General features: G+C 33.8%; 2 protein-coding genes across 2 annotated transcripts; both read left to right on the top strand.

Annotated features, from left to right (window-relative positions):
• Nucleotides 1-553: 553 nt before the first annotated feature.
• Nucleotides 554-4,225, top strand: LOC123707038 (protein odr-4 homolog). Its single transcript, XM_045656792.1, has 7 exons — nt 554-695; nt 773-965; nt 1,614-1,963; nt 2,128-2,295; nt 2,656-2,863; nt 3,311-3,487; nt 3,820-4,225. The coding sequence occupies exons 1-7, from the start codon at nt 600-602 to the stop codon at nt 4,008-4,010; spliced, it is 1,383 nt and encodes a 460-aa protein (XP_045512748.1). The 5' UTR covers nt 554-599; the 3' UTR covers nt 4,011-4,225.
• Nucleotides 4,226-5,046: 821 nt separating this feature from the next.
• On the top strand, nt 5,047-21,601 carry LOC123707039. The gene is made up of 4 exons (XM_045656793.1): nt 5,047-5,471; nt 9,806-10,279; nt 15,089-15,227; nt 21,016-21,601. The coding sequence occupies exons 1-4, from the start codon at nt 5,268-5,270 to the stop codon at nt 21,321-21,323; spliced, it is 1,125 nt and encodes a 374-aa protein (XP_045512749.1). The 5' UTR covers nt 5,047-5,267; the 3' UTR covers nt 21,324-21,601.
• Nucleotides 21,602-22,145: the final 544 nt, after the last annotated feature.

The raw sequence follows: 22,145 nt of genomic DNA, 5'->3' as shown, positions 1-22,145 counted from the left end.
GAAGCCCACTATCTTTTTAAAAGCAATGGTAGGCATAAAATTGCGAATTAAGAAATATTATATTTGTGTTGAAAAATTTTTTTTTATATATATATATAAATAGCTAAACCGCAATGCAAATCTTGATGATGACTTGGAAAGTATACGTCGAAACAATATTCTATTGCTTACTTTAGAGTTGATCAAATTAATTCCTTCGTAAAAGTGACTTCTTTTTATACACAAAGATTTAGGTAAAAACATGCATTAGTAATGAATAGCAGAGGTCTGCCATCATGGCATAGATATCAATCTCTACACTATTATAGAAGAAATATTTATTGGAAGTTGGAGATATATAATAGATTATTGGTTAATATTTCGCCCGACTCGTTTTTTGATATAGAAAATTAGATATCTGTGGTAATAGCTGTCTACTGCTAGTGCTACTGTCTACGCTACACATCTGTGCTCCCTATACGTTTTAGTCTGTGGTGACAAGTATTCGTAATTTACAAAATAAGTTGCATTTTATCTTAGATCAATTTGTAACATTTGAATTCGTAAAAGTATCATAAAAAAACAAAAACATTGTCTCCATACAGTTTTAAATAATAAATATGGGTAGGACTGTGTATTCTCCTGAATATTGCCTTCAATATTTAGAACAGTATGCTGCTAAAGAAATTTATGTAATTGGCTTAATTCTGGGCCAAGTAAGTATATTTATAAGTTTAATTGCTAAAAAGCTTATTAACTATCGAAATAATTGTTATTCATACAATTTTATTAGGTCACGGAGTCACGAGAAAATGTAATACATTTGGCTCGTACTCCTGATGAAAAAAATGATGCGTCTTCCGAAGCAAGCTACACTTCAGAAAAGCCGGAAACATTGCGTACCTTGTTAGATATCTCAGAGACATGGGTTGCAGATCATGCAAAGCATGTTACCCGAATGTTACCTGGCGGAGTTTTTGTCCTGGGTTTGTATCTGAAAGACAATATTATTTTTAATTAGAGTTAGGTAACAAAAGGCTGAAAAAGCAAGTAATTCAAGAAAATATAAATTTGCATTATAAAGTACCACAGGGTTTATGCATTATGTTTGTCATTTTATAAAATCTTGTGTTTTTAAACACAAGTATTTGTTAATTTTAAACTATCTCGGTTGATTTATATATAGTACTCGATAACTCAAACCTTGCTAAGTCAAATAAAAATGGCTGCTTCCACTAAACCCCTAAATATGCGCTATCTTGAATTATTTAGACTTTGTAAGTCGATTTCAAATATAATGATGTCTTAATTAGAATTCGCCAAAATAATAGCAATAAAATCCAAAATTAATGTTTCGGCTTGGAGCTACTTCATTTATGTAAAAAATATATACTTCAAAACTTAGGTTGATGAGATATTCACTTGCGAGTGGAGTTATTGTTGTTGAGTTGAAGTTGAGCCTCTGTCACTCAATATTTCAGAAGTTAAATATTAACAAAAAACTCAAACTCAATTTTTTTTGCATTCTTGATATTCAAGTGATGGATATTATTAGATATAACACTGCATATGTATATTAACTCTTGTAAACTCAATTACAAGTGAACTATGAACAATTTTATTTTGCATTACAGGGATTTTCATCACAAGTGATGAAGATATTTTTGAAGACCCTAATTACTTCAGCAAAGTCAAGTCTGTGTTGAATTATACACATAAAGCTCTTAATAGCAATCAATATATGTATGGTAACATCCCTAATTCCAATGAAAAGTTGATTCTACATATGTCCACAAGTACAAAAGTATTAACTTGTAAGAGCATTGAAGTTGATGTGGGAAGTAAAATGTCCATAAAGCCTGTTGAATGGAAGTTCCTACCAAAACCACAGCAATGGCAAAGACTTGACTGCTATTATGACTTTGATGAGGTTTACCCTGTTTTAGTGAAGAACAGTGGAATATCTGTTAAACATCAGTTTCAGGTAAACACTGATTCATTATTATAAGTCCCATTAAAGAAGCTACTTTGTAAAGCACAATTGTTGGGAATTGGTGGTCACAAAATATTAATTAAAACCTTATATAAAAATCATATGTTCTAACGAAGGTGTTAATTTTGTGACTTGAATAATTAAACCCTTTTTAGCAAATACTGGAGTCTGCCCACAAAACAATTGAACTGTGTGTTATGTTCATTGATGGAGAGTTGAAAGAGGCATCAGAACCTTTAGAACAAGTTTTTAAGAAGAGGAAGATTATAAAAAGAGCTACAGATAATCCTAAATCTATACAAGTGTCTTTGTTTGTGCCTTATGTAAGTATCCTTATGTTACACTGGTGTTTTAAGTTAACTATAACTAGTAAGTTACCTAACAAAATTAAACCACCTCAGCTGCTTATACTCATTACACAGTTATGTAAATTAAAGTCTCACAAAAACTTCTATAACAGATGAGATACTGATGGCCACATAAAATGGTTATTTTATATGACTTTATTTGCCATTTGAAAATTTAATTTCAATGTTTTCATTAAATGATATATATCATTGGTTCTAGTATATTTATTTTTCTGTGTTTAATAAAGAAAATTATTCCATGTGAATGATACTATCTTCTGATTTCTACTTTTACAAATTTTATATATTGAGCTTTTCTGTAATAAAAATTTTCAGGAGAATACCTTTCCAGAAACAGTGCAATATTCAGAGTGTGATGGCCATATACACTTTAGTGGAGTTGTTGCATCCAGTATATTTATGTATCCTAAAGCTACAATCAAAGAAGCTACGGAGGCTGTTAAACAAGATATAATAAGGTCACTAGCCTCCCGATTCACTATGCACTGTGATGCATTGATTGATGACAATTTACTACCAGAAGGTAAATTTCACCTTTTGGACTTTGCTTCAACATAAAATAATTGGAACAGGCATATAGTGTGTTAAAAATATCTTTTTCAACCATATTTACAAATAACAAAAGCAATTAAAAAAAATACTTTACATTGGCTTTAAATTAATAAAAAAAATTGAATTGAAATTATTGTCAACTTTTGTACATGTTCATTACAAGATTGATCAGTGTTTGTCTAGACATTTGCAATTATCAATTCATAATTGCTTGTATGTTGAAGGTAAATATTGTAAGGTAACTAGGTGTATTACCCCCAAAGAACATGTTAAGAAACATAAATACTGTAAAAAATTTCATAAAAGCAGATACTATTTGAGGTCAATAATATTATAGGGTTACCACTGGATTAAATTATGACATGATGGTATGGTACACCATATTTTTAGATCATTGAGAAATGTATTATATCCCCAGAAAAAATATGCTTCAACGAACCACCCCGTCGTGTATTAGTACCGGTGGGGACTTCTTACTTCTGTGATTATCTGTTTCCTGGGGAGGCACCAGCTGAAGCATTGGTATCTGTCAAAGAACTACTAGACTTGCAGATAACAGAAGCAGATGTTGTTTGTGATATTGAAACTCCAGCAGGTAATAAATCTTCAACATTGTACAGTAACAAAAGTTGTTTACAAAATATTTTCATATTTCAAACTCATGGTACACAGTACTAAAATATTTTTAATTTAAATTGTATTTATTTTAGCCTAAATTTAATGTCATATTGTCTATTCCAAGTATATTGATTTTATAATAATAGTAAAAAAAAATTGCTGTGTACAATATTCTTAACTAACATGTAGTCCTAGATGATAAACATTTTGCTGCCATAGTCTACTTAGTTTTCAACTACGTCGATAGATGGTGTTGTTTTAGAAACAGTCTTTGTATTCTAATATATTAAAGTTTGTTTATAATTTCAGATACATCAGAATTTGATGCTTTAGATCGTGATGCCAGTAGCGAAGAGCTTCTCGCCACTCCCCAAGAAGCCAGCCAATTCATGTATATAACAGGAATTTGCTTTGCCATGTTTGTTTTAATTGTATCAATATTTATACATTACTATGATGGAATCGTCACATGTTTAAGTAATTTCTTTTCTAAATCTTAAATTCCATTCACTTTATTTAACTTGATAAAAGAGGAATCGATAGTAATAAATAATCTTCAACAATATAACATTACTATGATTTCACCAGTATTTTTAAATGTGTTTCGGAAAATATACGTAAATTTTACTCATTTTTTTATTATGTACACTTAATATTATCGATTTCTCTGGGATTTAGTAAATCAAGGTTGTTTGACTATATATAAAATAAGACTTATTTTCTAGCTAGTAGATTTTTATTTAATAGTCTTCTCTTTTTTATATGATTAATGAGTATGGATTGTGTTTTATTGGGTACCTGTATTGTACTGAAAGACTTATGTTTTGTAATATGAATAAAGTATTTTTATATAAATATGGGTGTATTGTTTTTACTGTCTATGAATAATTCATGTTTGTTTTAAATAATAAACGAAGGTAATAATTATAATACTCTGTATACATTAAAAGTAGTAATGTTATGATTGTTCACGGTCACTGATAAGGTAGCCGTGTCCTGCCAGCTTAAAAGTACAATATATGAACACTTCAATTTTTTTTAAGTAAAGTAAGTAAAGCAGATTGAATGTTTTACTAAACAATACAGAATTTATGTTTTTAAGTTTTGTGAAAAGTTTGTTTATTACATGTAGAATAGTGCCATCTATTTTTACTGTAACTACTTTATTGATCGGGATCTAAGATTGTATCTATACTATTGAATTATAACTAGATGGCAGGAATATTAAAAGCATCTATAAAGTTCGACAAAGTTTAAAAGTACGCTACAGCAGACACTTTTCGTTGAGATTATCTTGTTTATATGTCCCTAGAATTAAAATTAATTACATTAAATAATTAAAGAAACAGTAAATTTGGAAAATTGTCGTTATGTCTTTATTTTTTTTAAATTATGTAGTTTTACATCGTTTCTGAATATTTTTATTTTTGCCGCAGTACAATTTGACAGTAGGTAACCTTGAAAATTACGAATGACATATTAAACAATAAATTCTGGTTTTACTGTACAACTCTATGATCTGTAGTTTATTATCAGGTTTTGTTTATCGCTGGTGTGTCGTTTGTTGTAGTTAAATGAAGTTACTACTAAAGTTTGAAAATTGAAGATTGTGAATGCAATACTATTAATATAACATGGGATGTGATTCTACAATCAAATATAATTTAACGTTAAGTGATGGAGTGCTCGGCTAAACCAACAAATTTGTAATTAACAAACTTGCTTAAGTGTGATAAGAATAAGTGATTATTAGCAGAATGGCATTTTCTTTTAATAAACTTAAAAATATTTTAAATACAAATAAAGACAGTACTCTTAGCGGCAGTGGTAGTTCGGAGCCAGAAATAGGTTTTAAATTGTCATTACATCCGATCAGCAAAAATTTGTTTGTTACTGTTATCGGTGCCAGGAATCTGCCATCCTTTTTTGGACTCAGCCGCGCTCACGGATACCTAGTTAAGGTAACTTCCTGTTTCAAATTATTCTAACCTCGTTCTTATTTACTTACAACTAGCAGTTCCCAGTGATTTCACCCGTGTTAATTTACGACTAGGGACTTGGGCACAGCATAGAGGCGCGTGATGTACTTGACTATTATTTTCTAAAACTGTTATCTTCTAATAATCGTTATAATCAAATGTTCTCTGGACTTTATCTTTTATAAAACCTAAAGAGTTATAATTCCGTATTACATGATTATTGTGTAATCTGACCGTTTGCGCAGCGCACTCAACGAAAGCTTTCAAAAAGGAATATTTACTTTTTTTAACTTTTTTTAACTTTTTTTTTTAATTTGCGCCAGTAGTGCCTAAGTTTATCCCGTTAAAGCAAAACTCTTCAGCAATATAGTATTTGGTATACATGTATTTGTTATCAACGATACGAATAATATAAACCTATCCGACGGAATTTGTTATTGAATTGTTGAAAAATGAAAATTGAAACCGTTGTGATGAAATATTAAAGATACGTGACGAAGGAAATAATTACACTTCTTTGCAGTAACTATGCGAATATCATACGACCTTTGAAATTGAATCATCTCAATTCATAAATTAGGGTCATTCAAGGAGGATCATTTTCGAAGGAATCGTATAAATCAACATTTCTGTGTTATAACTATACGTTTAAAGCTTACTTATTTTATATGAAGTAACAAAAAAAAATATGGCTCTAATAGAATTAAGTAAGGTACGCCATACTTTAAACATTAATTGAAATAGTTAATAATAGACGTAGTATATTATATAGACGTAACTATTAATCATTTCGGTAATCTTTAGTCCGTTCAATTTTAACCTAGTCACGGTATCATATGTAACTAAAGATTACATTGCGTTATTATCAAGATTTTTTTTCCATCTTAAGATAACTTTCAGTTTATCTGATTCCAAAACATTAAAGTTTTTCACGAAATTATATCGAACAATCATAAAAATTCGACCGGTATTGATGCAATTGTCTCTGTGTATATAATTATATCTATTTTAACCTTAAAATTTAATTTGGAACTACTATATTTTGCATTAAAATTTATCTTATACATATAAATAATAAATAAACAATCAATAAATATAATATAATATTTATCACAATTATAAATACTTTATATTTAATTTATGATTATTAGACTATAGATATATATGTGATAACTAAATATGTATCTGATAAATACAAAACTTCAAAAACCCTATTTAAGTTGCCATACGGAAGTCATACATAGCGCTAAATCTTATACTATAAGGATCTTTGATGTTATTAAATTTCAGTCAGGTCAGTGTGATTTCAGACGAAAATATTTGACACAATGGTTGGCTAAATGTCACTAAATAATGTTTGAAAGACACGTAAGCAATTACGTTATTATTTGAATTAATCGTAGCCAGATGGAGGATAATTAAATCGGACTCAAAAATATGAAAATGTCAACACAAACACCTGGGTTCTCAAGGTTCAAAGGCTGATTTGTACGTGTGCTGTAATCCACTAAATCTAGTTATAATTACCTATCTATACTTATTTTTTTATTAAACATAACACCTTTAATCGGTTGCTTAAAGCCACACATATACTGTTGCTAAATTTTGCAGGCAGAGATAGTCGAATTTTTCGATCAATCCCAATAATTCACAAGAAAATGTAACAGCTACTAAGCAGTTTATCCCTTCATACATTTCACCTTCAAAAAAGAGCTGGTCGTAGGTCCCAGAACTAGGCTAGTAAGGCCTTGCCACTGGGTGCATTGTATCTGTGTCTAGCTCTTGTTCACACAGCAAAATTCTCAAGCGATTTAAAACAAATGCTAATCACAGTACTTTAAAACGTGTTGTTAAGAATATTTATCGTTGACAATATCGATAACAACAACCTATTAATATTAATTACCTCCTAACGGTGGCGGGAACTCGATATACCTTGTGGAGAAGAACATGTTAATGTAATAAATTTAAATTATAATTACTTGCTTTTAAAGAAAGATTTCGTTCGTTTCGTTCGGCTCTCTCTGAATAAATGTGTTTATGCTGTGAATGAAAAGTATAGACGAGTATATATAAGAATAGTTGAAACGTCCCAATTTGACTGATTTCGTTTGTACGAAAGCAATTTTTTTAAAAGTACTAATCGTATTTTTGAGATTATATCATTGATTGCTTCAATTATTTTGTCACAATCATCTAGGGCATTCATTTGTATGAATTTTGTATCCCTTGGGTACTTGTTTGGTACTTTTCACAATTAAACTATCGTTACATCATTCGATGTGCCTGGCTGGTGAAATCGTAAAACAAAAGACGCTAGGCGAAACGTTGGGTTCGATTGTGATTAGTCTAATAGACGCAATAACATGACGCATCATGTCGCGTGTAAGGTCCAGAAATGCTGTTGTCGTTTGTTTTACATTTTCACAGTTTGTATTGAAGTATTAGGTTGGGGAAAAAGTCTTTTTGCATTATAGTATCTATGAACTTGTAACAATATCTCTTTGGCTATACTATTTGTATCTGGCTGGTTTTGATATCATTAAAAGTTTAAATTTTAAAGAAGGTAATTCCAAATTCAAATTAGGAAAATGTGTGATTTATTTTGCGTACTCTCAAGATGAGTGAATCTAATGAAGAAATTTGATATATTTTAAAATTTTCTGCCAAGGACTGCCAAAACAAATAGTCGCAGTATTTTGATCAGAAGCCCAAAATTTCTATAGTAATGGGATCATTTACCTACCTACAAGATAGCAAAACGTTATCGATCAATTGTAACTACATACTTTAGTTACATGTAAACAAACTATATAAAAAAATATTGTAAATTTTCAAGAAACTTTTTCTCCAATCTATTATATACTAATCTAAAATAATATATATAAGATGAAATACATTTGACTATGTTATCTACTAATTGAATTACGCCGCGCCATTAAAAAACTTGATAAACATGAATTAAGTATAGTGTGAATAAGTTCTAATTACACACGTTATGTTGTTCGTCATAATTCAAGGTTTATTAAGCTACAAAAATGTTAATTTCATTATCGCTCGCATAACACCGAAGTGTAACTGCTGTACATTTTTACTTGAAGTCGTTGAGTCTTGGATGATATGAAATTGCCGCAATTCACAAAATATAATACAATATTTTATAATAACGGCTCAACCATACCGCAAGAGATACATTATTCCTACATCGAAGCACTACGCCACAGGACACGAGTAATATTACAGACTTCAATTATAAATGAGGACGTAAGTGAAGACGTGAGTGCGTTTTTCTTGAGGGTCTTTAAGACAGGGTACTGATGATACACCAGTAATAGTCTGTGCGGGTTTTATTTATCAAACTTTCAAATAACTTTATAAGAATGTTGTAGAAATGTTTTATAGGTAATGAGATAAGTCCTGCAGAACACTGGCAAAGTATTGTATCTTAGATTAGTGCTCATTAAGAAATAATAAATGTGACACAAACATTTTATTGTGAAAAATACATAGGAATAATGACCTATCATACGCCAAGGGCGTCGTCGAATAGATACCGAATCTTTTGTTAGTAACAGCTGTCTCAAAAGAAAGTTTATAACTTAATTCAGAGCGTTACGTGAAAATGTTAGACGACTTCTTGGTGAACCTTCCTGAACTTCAAAACTTTCCTGGCTACCAAAAAACATGGTTCCAGCAACGTCACACACGTCCAATACGTCTCTTTGCTATGAGTTCGTGAAATTTTCGCAGGCAAATTGATCTCCAGGAGAGGTGTGATTTAACCCCTATGGACTTTTTCCTATGGGGTTATCTTAAAGTCTTAAGTCTACGCCCATAAGCAGACTTCTCTGGCCCAATTGAAAGAAAATAAATATATTATAGGATATATATATTATATAAAATAAATACGAAATGGCATTGAGTCCACCTCCCGAGCCGTCATAAGTAATTTTATTTTTAGATTAAATGAGTGCCGCGAACGCGAGGATACATTTGGACGGTATTATTTTTAAGAAATAATCATTTTCAGAATATGAATAAACACTTTTTTGATACACGACTTACTTTTTGTAAATCGATCAACTAAATATGAACTTTTTTAATAATTAATTTTTAAACCCCTCCACATGGCTTACCCTTGCAATATAGTTATTTATTTATACCCACACCAACAAGGCCACAACCAAAAAACATAAAAAAGGAGAGAAACAATTTATACAAATCATAGCCAACCTCAAACATAATGCTTTTAATATAATAATGCCAACAATTAATTTACGAGTGATACATTGTTAACACAATTTGTTTTATTTTAGGTAAAACTTTTCCCCGGCGACAATAAATATGAAACGACACTTCAAGACACCTCTAACCCGGTTTGGAACGAAGATTTCAAGTTCCAACTTAAACCTAAAGACGCGAAAAAGACAGATTTACAAAGCCAACTTGCTGGACACTTTCTCTCTCTAACAATTTACGCCTTACTTGATACACCAAAACCAGACGACAAAAAGAAGAGTTCGAAAACACTTGACGCTAAAACAACCATGAATACAATGAATGAGGAACCAAAGAAGTCTTTACTGTCGTCGTTCAGTAGTTTTAAAGTTTCAAAAGAGTCTGTGGCTCAAAAGGGCATTCTTGAGAAGAGACGCACAGTGGGCGCTGCCACGTGGAATTTCGACTCGAAGCTATTTCAAAACGACTTGAAAAATGGATTGATTGGAACACCGGATATTTGGAGGCCGATCAATGCAATTACAAGTGGACTGAACGCTGTCGATACACGAGTAAGGAATCTTTACAAATATTATACTGAATATTTATTTATTCACAAAAATACATAAGCTATCCTAGTGGCCATTAAAGTATTACGTAAGCACTATAGAGTGGGTCTTTGATTTTCTTATTTGGTGATTACGGCAACAGGAATTATTTACTTTTTTACACATGCTAGAAAACGAATTGCATTTTCGAGGTTTCCTATAATAAATGAATACGGTTATAATTTTTGAGATATTTGCTTACTTTTGCTGACAAGAAAAAGGGGGGTATCTGCTTACGTAATTATTTAACGACCCTCTAACAGTAATAAGCTAATACGATAATGTCGAAGTACAATAAAAAATTAAAATAAATCAATGGCGCTACATCTACATCTTTTTACGTTCTCACATTTCTGTATCTGTTTCATGATAATTTGTTTATAATAGGCAAGTAGGTGAACAGCCTTCTGTGCCTACCATTTTTATTTTAGACTATTGGTACTGTCTGTGTTAGATACATACAATTGATTAATGGGTGGGTTTCCGAGTGGTATTGGCTTAGTGGCAAATCGACGCTGCTATTGACATGCTTCTGCGGTAAAGGAAAATATCGTGAGAAAACCGGAATGCCATAGACACAAACGACGGCATGTGTCAGGTACAGCAGGCTGATCGCCTACTTATTACTTCATCAGCCTATTAGATTGACAAATGATCATGAAACAGGTACAGAGATCTGAGGCCCAGACCTAAAAAAGTTGTAGCGCTACTGATTTATTATTTCTTTTTTCTATATGTAGGAGGCAAACAGGCAAGAGGCTCATCTGATGTTAACAACATGTCGGATATGTCAAAAGCGATACCGCCGCCCATGGACACTCAATGCCAGAAGTGCGTTGCCGGCCTTTTAAGACTTGGTACCGCTCTTTTCTGGAAGGAACCATCTTTTTGTTTTTTATTTTAAAATACCTACTACTAGCGGACAGGTGTTGTCTTGCATGATATTTCAGGATTTCAGGATTTCAGCGATTAGGATATTAAACAAAGTATGAAAATACAAAATGCAGCGCCATCTGCCGGGCTGATTTGTTAATCTAAACAATCCAGGGTTCCACCCAAACGCATGCAAAAAAAAAACATTCAAATCGGTCCAGTCGTTTAAGAGGAGTTCAGTGACATACACACGTACAGTAGAATTATATATACAAATATGTAAGCTAACCTATCTTTTAAGTTAGATCGAACTGCACACGCAAATTGCAAATTGCACGTGCAAATTTAATTGAAATGGGTTAACTAGTTGTCGTTGTAGGAGTGGAGTTGTAGGAGTCCATTGCGGACAAACAACGTGACGCGTAATATATATATATATTAAGATAGTAACAAAAAGAGCTAGCCTAAACAATTGTCAGAAATAGTTTTAACTAAAGTGTCAATTAAAATCCAATTAATTCATACGACGGTGACTCACTTAACTTCGAATACAATGCAATCGTTTCAACCTTGATCAAGCCCACGAGAGGCATGACATGTAGAGATGACGCAATACAACCTTGTGAATCTTTTAAATTTTTTTTCGCAATATTTACACTTTGTATACAATACAAAAACTGTTTAACGGGCCTTAGTTTTATAACTCATAAACCAGTTGCGCTACATTTATCTACGTTTTTTGCGCATCGATTTATCTGTGTTTCGTCAATCATTTGTCTTAAGGCGACCTGGTCGCTACTTTATGCCTGACATGAACGTCATTTATAAAAACGTAACGATTTTGACGTATAATAATTCGCGTTTAAGTGCTTGACCAGATAGGACGAATTCGCTCCGATTCTCACGGGCGTATTACGCGCGACCGTTGCTTACACAAGGTGCGTAAACATTAGGCGTTTTGAAGCACGCGCTTTGGTAACGCGCGTTGTAAGAACTACGAGGTCTTATTGTAGTGTAAACATGCAAACGCGCGCTTCGAGCCAAGCAGCGCAGTGCGCAGTCGTTAGCCACACGCTTCAAGATACATGAGCATCCATTTCGTTGTACATTCGAACGCGCGCTTTCGTAGAGTGGACGCATGTTGACGAAAAAAATGTAGAAAGATAATTTTGATACGGATATCTCCATCGATGAAATCCAACAGCTAAGAACTATTTGGGATATGGAAAGACCTAATTATAAAAATAAAGTTTTAAGAAAACGCAAATGGGAGGAGATTTTTGGTGAACAAACATTCCATTAGTCAGTCTATCTCTTAGGTGTGCACCCAATATTCTCTTTGTCTCTGTTGTCGTCTTTTATAGCGACGGTAGACGAGCCACACGACAAGACACGACACACAACCAACCACTTTGACGTCTATTTCCAAACTGAGCCAGATGTATACAGATTACAGTATACTCGCTCTACGAACGCGCATCAAACGCAACGCCGAGCGTTGCTCTCGCTCTTAGCCCTTAGACAGGCCGGTTTCGTCAAGATGTATTCATAGTACAATTAAAAAAAACATTGTTACTTGCATTTCTTATACCTAATCCGCTTTGCTAGTAAGTTTTATTTTTTTGTGACATTTATGTTTACCATAATTGTCATATATTTAAAAAAAATTGTAACATATACTGTCGATATAGTTTATTATATGGTGAACTTTAATAAATAAATAGTACTGCCAAATTATTGAAAACTAAAATACATGTTTGATCCATCGGGTCCGGAAGCTTCGTTCGAAATTTAGGGTTAAATGTCTTAAACTAATGACAATGCAACAGCAAATACATTTGTAACAGAAGGCGAGTTTAACAAAAAGATTGCATTGAGACTTCCTACTTTAATACATATATACAAGTGTATATACTTGTGTAACGCTAATAAGGCTCGCTCAAATGTCATGCCTAAGCATGTTCCTTCCTTGATTTCCTTCCTCTTACTACACAAACCTTCATTAACACGGTACTCAACATGTAACACAAAATATGGTATTATGGGTAAATCCTTAATTTGACTGTTTGTTAATCGAGATATGTTAAAATAGATGTATATATGTATATATAATTAACAATGAGTCTATTATCATTATCCCAGAAAAAAGTAAATAGCCTTATATGTTTCAATAATAAGAGTAAGACGGAGCGCGAAAGTGGATATTTTAAAACATAATATCTCGTAGTTTCATAACATATGCATATATATTATATATATGTTATTCAATTGGTCATTAGATTATCCCGTATCCCGTACATAAGGATGTAAAACTTAAAGAGCGTTTATTTATGCATCTATTTGCTCTGTTTTGTTGGTACAAGTGATTAGGATATTAAACAAAGTATGTAAGTACCAACTGTAGCGCCATCTAGCGGGCTGATTTTTGAATCTAAACCATCCCGGGCGCCACCCAAATGCATACAAACAACAATTATTCAAATCGGTCAAGCTGTTTAAGAGGAGTTCAGTGACATACATACAGTAGAATTATATATCAATAACAACTAGCTATTGCTGTATTTCAAATAGAGTGGATAAAAAAAAATAAGTCCGATATTTCAATGTAGTCTAAATATATCCTTTTTTATTTTGCGTGTTTAAAAGGTATACGCCTCCAAAGAAAAAAGGGAACTAAGTCCAAAACTATAGAAGTGCCCTGATTGATCGAGGAATATAAAAAAATATTGTAATTTATAAATTATTAAAATCCATAAGTAGTCGATTTTAATATGGCACTGCGTCCCAAAATATAAAGCGCTTAATTCTCATAAAATACTTAATTTATTGCTTTATTCGTCGGTATTTCAATATGGCAGCTATGTGCGAGGAAATTTTAATTGATTAATTGCCTCAATTCAAACAATTAGCTTATTAAGTACATTTTAATTGCACTGTTAAAAATATAAATAAAATTATTTAATGTAAGGTTCTATTTCATTTAGAATAGAGTTGATGGCTGTTTAGTTTAAGTTATTAATTTTGCATAGTTCTTTTAACATTATCCTACCCTAGTATAATATAACGTAACTATTTTGTTACGTACGTGAGTGTGTACACAACAAACACAGTTTGCGCACGTGTATGAGGTACTAAATGTAACGGTTTACTTAATATTTCAATTTTTACATCATTCCTGTAGGAGGTCTTTGACATTATAAACGTCAATATGAGCCACGTTGGGCAGTCTAGGCGTCCACGAAGATGTTGTCGTAAGCATTAGCTAGCCCAGAAGCGTCAATCCTGTTAGTATAGGAGTTTATATTTCTATGGTAGCATTGAGGTGGAATGACACGTGACTTTTAGGTTAATTTAATTTTTTACGCATATAGTTTTGACTATATAAGGCTGATTAAAAGTTATTTATTTATTGTATAAATGTTCTTAACGTTATGTTCTTATATATATATATATATGTTAATGATTTAAATACTGAGGCCAGTGACATATAAACCGTAAATTTATAACAATCAAACCATTCAAACGATTAAAATTGAACGTAAAATGTCATAAACCAATTTAAACACTGATGCGCCATTGATTGCCGATGCAAGAAACCTGTTCTTGTCGAGAATTTTCATTCGAATACAGGATGAGTTCCTATATTCGAATATGTATTAAATGACGTATATAGCATAATTTTTGTTATGCATAATTTATAATTGTTTGATTTATGTAATATTTTTTTTATTTAAATTTAATATAGTTTCTTGTTATATTAGTAAGAAGTGTAGTTGATAGCGAGTTTATTAGATTTCGAAAATGTAATTTAATGTTTAGTCCGATTATCAATAAACTGTAAACCAGAATCTACATAATACTATAATAACGATAATAAATATTCTAATTTTAAAATTTCAGAGGGAAAATCGAAAGGGTCAGTTGGAAGTGACGCTATTATACTCCGGAAGCGAGGATGGCTTCAATGACACAGTGCAACTTACAGTCAACAGACTACGTTGTAGTGTACAGACCATGCAAGAACATGAACAATTTAAAGGTAAATAACTGGATATATTGGTATATATTAAGATTAATGTAACCTTTTTAAAGAGATACCAGAGTTGAATTATTAATTCGCAATACGCTTAACCAGTTTTAGGTTCTTGACAAATGCCTGTTTGTAAATATATATTCGATATTTTTTTACATTTAACCTCCATCGATTTAACGACGAACTCTCTAAAGCATCGTAACCGATTGCCTTAGGTTGGTTTAGCTTGTTTTCCGTATACTCTGTGATGTCCCATGCTATGTTCATTACCCCCAGTCTCAATAACGACAACAATTGAGTAATAAAGTACGTTTTAAGTGGCTAAAATTAGTAAAAACTGCGCAGCTGTGTACGTTCTTTCGTCGCTTTATTCTAGCTTGCATTTAACTCACCTGTAGGCATTATGCATACAAACTTTCTAAGAAATTCGTTCGTTTGTTTACAAATTAGGATTGCTTGCTCGTGTAGCTTGTTGCTGACCATGACTGATAAGTAGGAGTCACGGATTATCTATACGTTTTTCTTCTCTCCATGTCGTTGTACAGAATTTGAACTGTATATAGAAAATACAAAATAAAAATATATAGAAAAACTAATACAAAATGTTTTATAATGATATCTAGTTTGATAAGACAGTGAAAAATATAAGAACGATTTCATTAGCGACCTATCCTACGCAGATTCCTCCGGGATAGTATAGGTTACTAATATTGAAATATTTTCGATTTTATTCAACAAATGTACAAAATTGTTATATACTAATAACTATTTATGAATAGAATGATTGTCTTTCACTTTTACCTTTCTTTTAAAGGTTATAAATATTATATAAAGCAACTCCGTGTATCTATTTAAAATATATTTAAACCCGTGTTTGTAACAGGAAAAATTAAATAAAATTGCAGGAAATTAAAACGTAATTTATTCTTAAACAATGCAAGTACACGTTCTTTTAGCGATCATGAGATTTCCTCGTGACTTTGTAGCCTTATTTTGTCCACTACTTATATACAATAATCTGCTGTTTCCCTCAAACATTAGCTTTAAGTTTTAATATGTGTGTGTTTATCGGATTCTGTATGTATGTCGCAGTAAAGTAGTTAAATTAGAGAGCTAATTGAATCTCTAGTTACTTAAAAATCGATATTCAATCAAGTCGCTAAAGTTCCGTCAGACACGTGAGTGAACGAAACGTTTAACGAGTGTCCTAAACGTTCCTAGGCAACAAGACTAACCTAACCATTTACAATAAAGCAAAACACGGAATATCCAAGCTGTCAGTTCTTCACGATCACACCGAAATAACAATAACAAATGAAATAATCATGGCGGAGTCTTGTGTAAAACTAATTGTTACTCAACACGCTGGCTTTCGGTCAGACAGATAGTTAAACGTTTTCGACGATGCTTTATTTAAATCAAAATGCTAGCGACTTGATTGAATATCGAAATCTAGAGATTCAATTGACTCTCTGATTTAACTCCTTTACTGCGACATGCATACAGAATGTGATTAACACACACATATAACCATTAAAACTTAAGGCTAATGTTTGACACAAACAGCAGATTATTGACATAATATAGACTAGGGCCTTTTTATATTATTCACATTTTCTTGTATACAACGTGTTTTCTGGGGTTTTCCATCGTTGACTTTCGGTCAAATTTTTCTCCTGCTTAAAAAGTAAATGCAAATTTTGACAATGTTAGTTAGTGTTGTTAGTGTTCTTCGTAATTCTTTGCTTATATAGAATTAAATAGGTTATATTCCTCATATACATTGATTTTTGGGTCAAATACTTGTTTCTTATAAGGTTTTTATCACCATGCGAGGTATTAATAAACCACCAAGGGTCGAAGCCACGCTGAGAATCTCGCTTCCACTAATGTTTACGACTTCGCCACCATTATGTGTTTATTGAGCAAATCAATCGTATTTTAATGATTATGTTTAATTACTAAAACATTTATTTAAAGTAAACTATGATTTTGTTCCCTTTGGAGTAGAGACTCTTGGGCCGTGGGGTTCAAGTGCACAGACTCTTATTAAAGATTTAAGTCGGCGCCTGGTGACCTCAGAGCTGGTGTTCTCCTTGCTCAACGAATAAGTAACGCAATAGAGCAAGGATGCTTCCAACCTTAAAGGTACACAGGGACCAAAATTTAAAAATTAGTTTTTATTTTTCTATTTATCAATTTTTTAATTATTATTATTATTATTACTATGTTGGTTAGGAATATTGTAAATACTGTATGTTTGTGTGTGGAAATAAATATCATTCTCATTTAAGGAACACATGTATAAAAGTAAATTAGAAGATACATTTAGCATTGATATAAACGAGTCCTAGTTTAAGAGTTTGAAAAACCTAAAAGCCTTGAAAAACATTTAAAGTTAATATTACTAAAATTTTCATTCGCCAAACAACAAGTGTTTGGCATCACAAACAATGTTTTGTTTACGTAAAAGGTGTTCCGTTTACGTAAACAAACCACAGTACAGTTACACGATCCTTTAATTTTCTTCTCTATTTACAAGTGAAAATTGTAAAGCAATTTTACATAGTTGACTAAATGTTAAGAACTTTTGCTACGTTCCTTGATTATTAAAGAGGTGAGAGTGTTTTGCACGTCTACTGTATTAAGCTTTCTCTATCAACCTAATTGGATAGGTTCGCTTAAGTTTGCTACGCGTTTTTCTTTTTTTAAAACCCTTTGTAATTAATGCATGAAATTTCATAGTACACGGGTGACATAATGCTTTGAATTTTGTATTGTATACAGGATGGCCAAAAAGTCGTGGATCAAACGCAACTAGGGGTTAGATGGGGTCATCAGCTGCAAAAAAATTTTCTACAGGAGGTCCTTAAACTCGACCCCTGCATTCATTTTGCGCTTTCATAAAAGAATTGACATTTACCACTTTTTGTTAAGATTCTAAAAAATCTACACCCTGTATCTTTTTTATACTATCCACTAGATTGGTACTGATGAGACCTTGCGTTAGACATACCTTTTATGGTTGTTTATTGGGTGTATTAAAGATAATATTAAGTTTTACGCTATAAACATTTCTCTAATCATAACTTCTTGTTTACTATCCCGATCCCGGGATTCGGGATTCTGAAAAGGTCCGTTTTACTTTACTTAATGTCCTATAACCCCTAGGTGGGGCAGAGGGCGTCCACAGTGAGTCTCCATCGCGTTCGGTCTTGAGCCTCGTGTTTCACCTCGCTCCAAGTCTTTCCGGCTCTGTTTACCTCGTCCGCAACTGTTCGGCGCCAGGTTTGTTTGGGACGGCCACGCTTCCGCTTTCCTTGCGGATTCCAATCAAGCGCCTGCTTGGGAATATGATTGAGATCCCTTCGGAGTGTATGGCCTATCCAATTCCATTTGCGTCGCTTGATCTGCTGGCTGATCGGGGTTTCTCGACAGCGCTCCCAAAGTTATTCGTTAGAGATCTTTTCAGGCCAGTAGATGTTCAGAATACGGCGAAGACAGCGGTTAACGAAGTCTTGGAGTCGGTGCGAGATGTGTTTGGTGACCTTCCACGTTTCACACCCATAGAGCAGCACAGATTTGACGTTGGATCCGAATATTTTTACCTTGATTCGACGCGTCAACATCCGTGACTGCCATATAGGCCGAAGTTGTGCAAAGGTTGCTCTGGCCTTGGCAATACGCGAAGTGATGTCCTCTTCTGTACCTCCAGTTTCAGACACGACGCTTCCGAGGTAAACAAATTGTTGAACGCTTTCTATGTCCTCTGCACCCACCCGCATTGGGGTGCGATTCTCAACTCCAACACGCATTTCTTTCGTTTTCCGGGTGTTGATTTTGAGTCCCGCAAATCCCGCCTCGCGTTCCAGGTCGTCCAACTTAGATTGCATGTCGCAGTCCGTGTGACTCAGCAGACAGAGGTCATCGGCATAATCCAAATCCTCTAAGATGTTGGTTAATCCCCACTCTATTTCGCGGCGCTGGTTCTGATGTGTGCGATGCATAATCCCGTCGAGAACAACCAGGAAAAGTAGTGGCGAGAGTAAGCAGCCTTGCCGGACGCCTGCGTGCACATGAATATCGTCTGAGACGAGACCATCGTGAGTCACTCGACAAGTCACGCGGTCATTTGGAGGGAAAGGCTAAATTAGCCTCCAAAAAGCTTGGTGTGCTCGGCAAGGCGAGACGGTACTTCACTCCGGGCCACCGCTTGCAACTCTATAAAGCGCAAATACGGCCCCACATGGAATACTGTTCTCACCTCTGGGCGGGGGCTCCCCAGTACCAGCTCCTTCCACTTGACCGTATCCAACGAAGAGCGGTTCGAATCGTCGATGACCAATCCCTCTCCGAGCGGCTCGATCCTTTGGCGTTGCGTAGAGATGTGGGGTCACTCTGCATCTTCTACCGCATTTACCATGGAGAGTGTTCAGAGGAGTTGTTCGGATTAATACCTGCAGCTGAGTTTCAGCATCGGACGTCGAGGCAAAATACAAAATTCCACCCGTATCACCTCGACGTCCGACGTTCCACGACTGAGCGTTTCTCAAGGCAATTTTTGCCGCGCACCACCGCTATGTGGAACCAGCTGCCCACTGAAGTATTTCCGAACCAATTCGACTTAGGGTCCTTCCAGAAAAGAGCGTACAAATTCTTAAAAGGCCGGCAACGCACTCGCGAGCCCTCTGGCATTGAGAGTGTCCATGGGCGGCGGTATCACTTAACATCAGGTGAGCCTCCTGCCCGTTTGCCCCTATTATATAAAAAAAAAAAAAAAAAAAAAAAGAATAGTTCCTATAGTTGGCCTTAACTAGGTTAATTATCTTTGGCGGGACACCAATGTTAGAGAGTCGCGACCATATGCTGCTCCATCTCAACGTATCGAAAGCTTTTTCGAAGTCAACAAAGGTAAGATAAATCTCCCTCTGCCATTCTGATGCCTGTTCGAGAATGATACGAAGAGTGTTAATTTGGTCGGTACATGAGCGGTTAGGCCGGAAGCCAGCTTGTTCTCTAGGGAGAGGCTCAACGGCTGCAGACAACCTGTCCAAGATAATTCTGCAGAAAACCTTGGAAGGGGCCGAGAGCAAGGTGATACCTCTCCAATTGCTGCATTGGCTTAGATCAACTTTTTTGGGCACAGTAATAAGAAGACCCCTATTCCAGTCCTCCGGAAGCTTCTCGCTGGCCCAGATTTTCCCAATCAAAGGTGTCAGCGTGTCGACGGCTTTCTGCGGCTATTAAATCAAGCTCTGGTACTTTACCTTAAGACCCATGACCGCTCTCTCCATGAGACATGGCCACGAGTGGCTCTAATTTATTTCTAGGACGAAAATACACGTATCTTTGACTCCCATTTGACACATAAACTACTCCTTATAAGTGCAACTTGCAACAGTGGACTGTTCTTTGATCAGTTCCGGGATATCTTAACAGTACTTGTGAAGAACATATGCAAACTGCTATACCGTTGGAATAAGACACAATTTAGTAACCATACTACATATAATAACACTCTCGTACATACTCTACAAAGTTAAAGACTACTTATTAATATTTGAAATATTAATTAATTTATAAATAAGCTTAATATTCATAATATAAAAGAAAACACATCATGCATTGACAATGTCCCGAAGAACCTTGTTCTAAAACCCGTGTATTATTTCTATATTGCTGTACAGCTCCAAAGGAGAATGCCATATGTCCACACAGGCATTATCACTTGTTTATAAAGAAGCAAATTGTTATGTATTGACCAGTAATAAATAATGTATATTTTTCTTTTCAGCACCGCTGTATCTAAAAGCAACAATTTTGGAGGCGAATAAAGCGGAATGCTACTGGAAGAGCGACCGATTTGTTCCAACAATATCTGCTAGGTGGGATCCTAAATCCGCTACCGTCAAACTATCGGTATTCAAAGTAAATTTAAATAAAGTCAGCATTTATATAAGTCTCGGGTGCAAAACTAAAATGGCCAAGAAGGAAATTCTAGGAAAAGCAACAATAGACGATAAATCTGCTTACTCGGAGAGTTGGACGGAAACTTTGCGACAGCCCGGCGTGCCTAAGACATTCTGGGTTAATTTTGAGTGAATTATTTTTGTATTTTTTTAATATGAGGAAACAAAATTAACGATCAAATTAGTATTTAATAACTTGCACTGACAATATAATCATCGAAATATATATTTATAACATCGATTAGCTATACATATAACATTATGTAAAGCAATTAAACTGATTATAAAAGACAATATAATCATCGAAATATATATTTATAACATCGATTAGCTATACATATAACATTATGTAAAGCAATTAAATTGATTATAAAAGATTATCCTTAATTGGCAAGGGAGCGTTCAAGTATTACGTCGTAAATTTTTGGAGATTCTTGACCCCCAACCCCATGAAACGCACCGTAACGTGTAAAGTACTGAAAAGTCGAAAATAATATTATCAATAACGCGTAAAACAATCCCCGCCTCGCATCGTAACGTTTTACAAAAGGACACTCCCCTCCCCCCAAATTCGTTACGTAATACTTGAACGCTCCCCAAGGTGACCCGTGAATTGGTAACTGACACTAATAAAAAACATTTATCAAAACTAGATGTTAAACAGCTATATGTATTTATCATGGCGAAGAGTGCCATATTTTTTTTAAATTAAGTTATTAATATCCGTCCAACAAAATGTAAATTATAACGAAACTAAACTATTTGGATGAATTGACACGAGCAACAAGGCAGGCATCCTAAATCCACGAAGACACTGTGTAATATTTACAAATAAATAAGATCTTATGTACCCCTGATCTTATGTTCAAGAAAATTGTTACTTCTAAAACTTAAATATATTCAATTAAATATTTAAACCAAACGCAATTGAGTTCAATTTCTTATAAGTAATAAC

This window comes from Pieris brassicae, chromosome 3 (assembly GCF_905147105.1).
Source record: "Pieris brassicae chromosome 3, ilPieBrab1.1, whole genome shotgun sequence".
NCBI classification, from domain to species: Eukaryota; Metazoa; Arthropoda; class Insecta; order Lepidoptera; family Pieridae; genus Pieris; species Pieris brassicae.
This window is presented reverse-complemented; position numbering and strand designations above follow the sequence as displayed.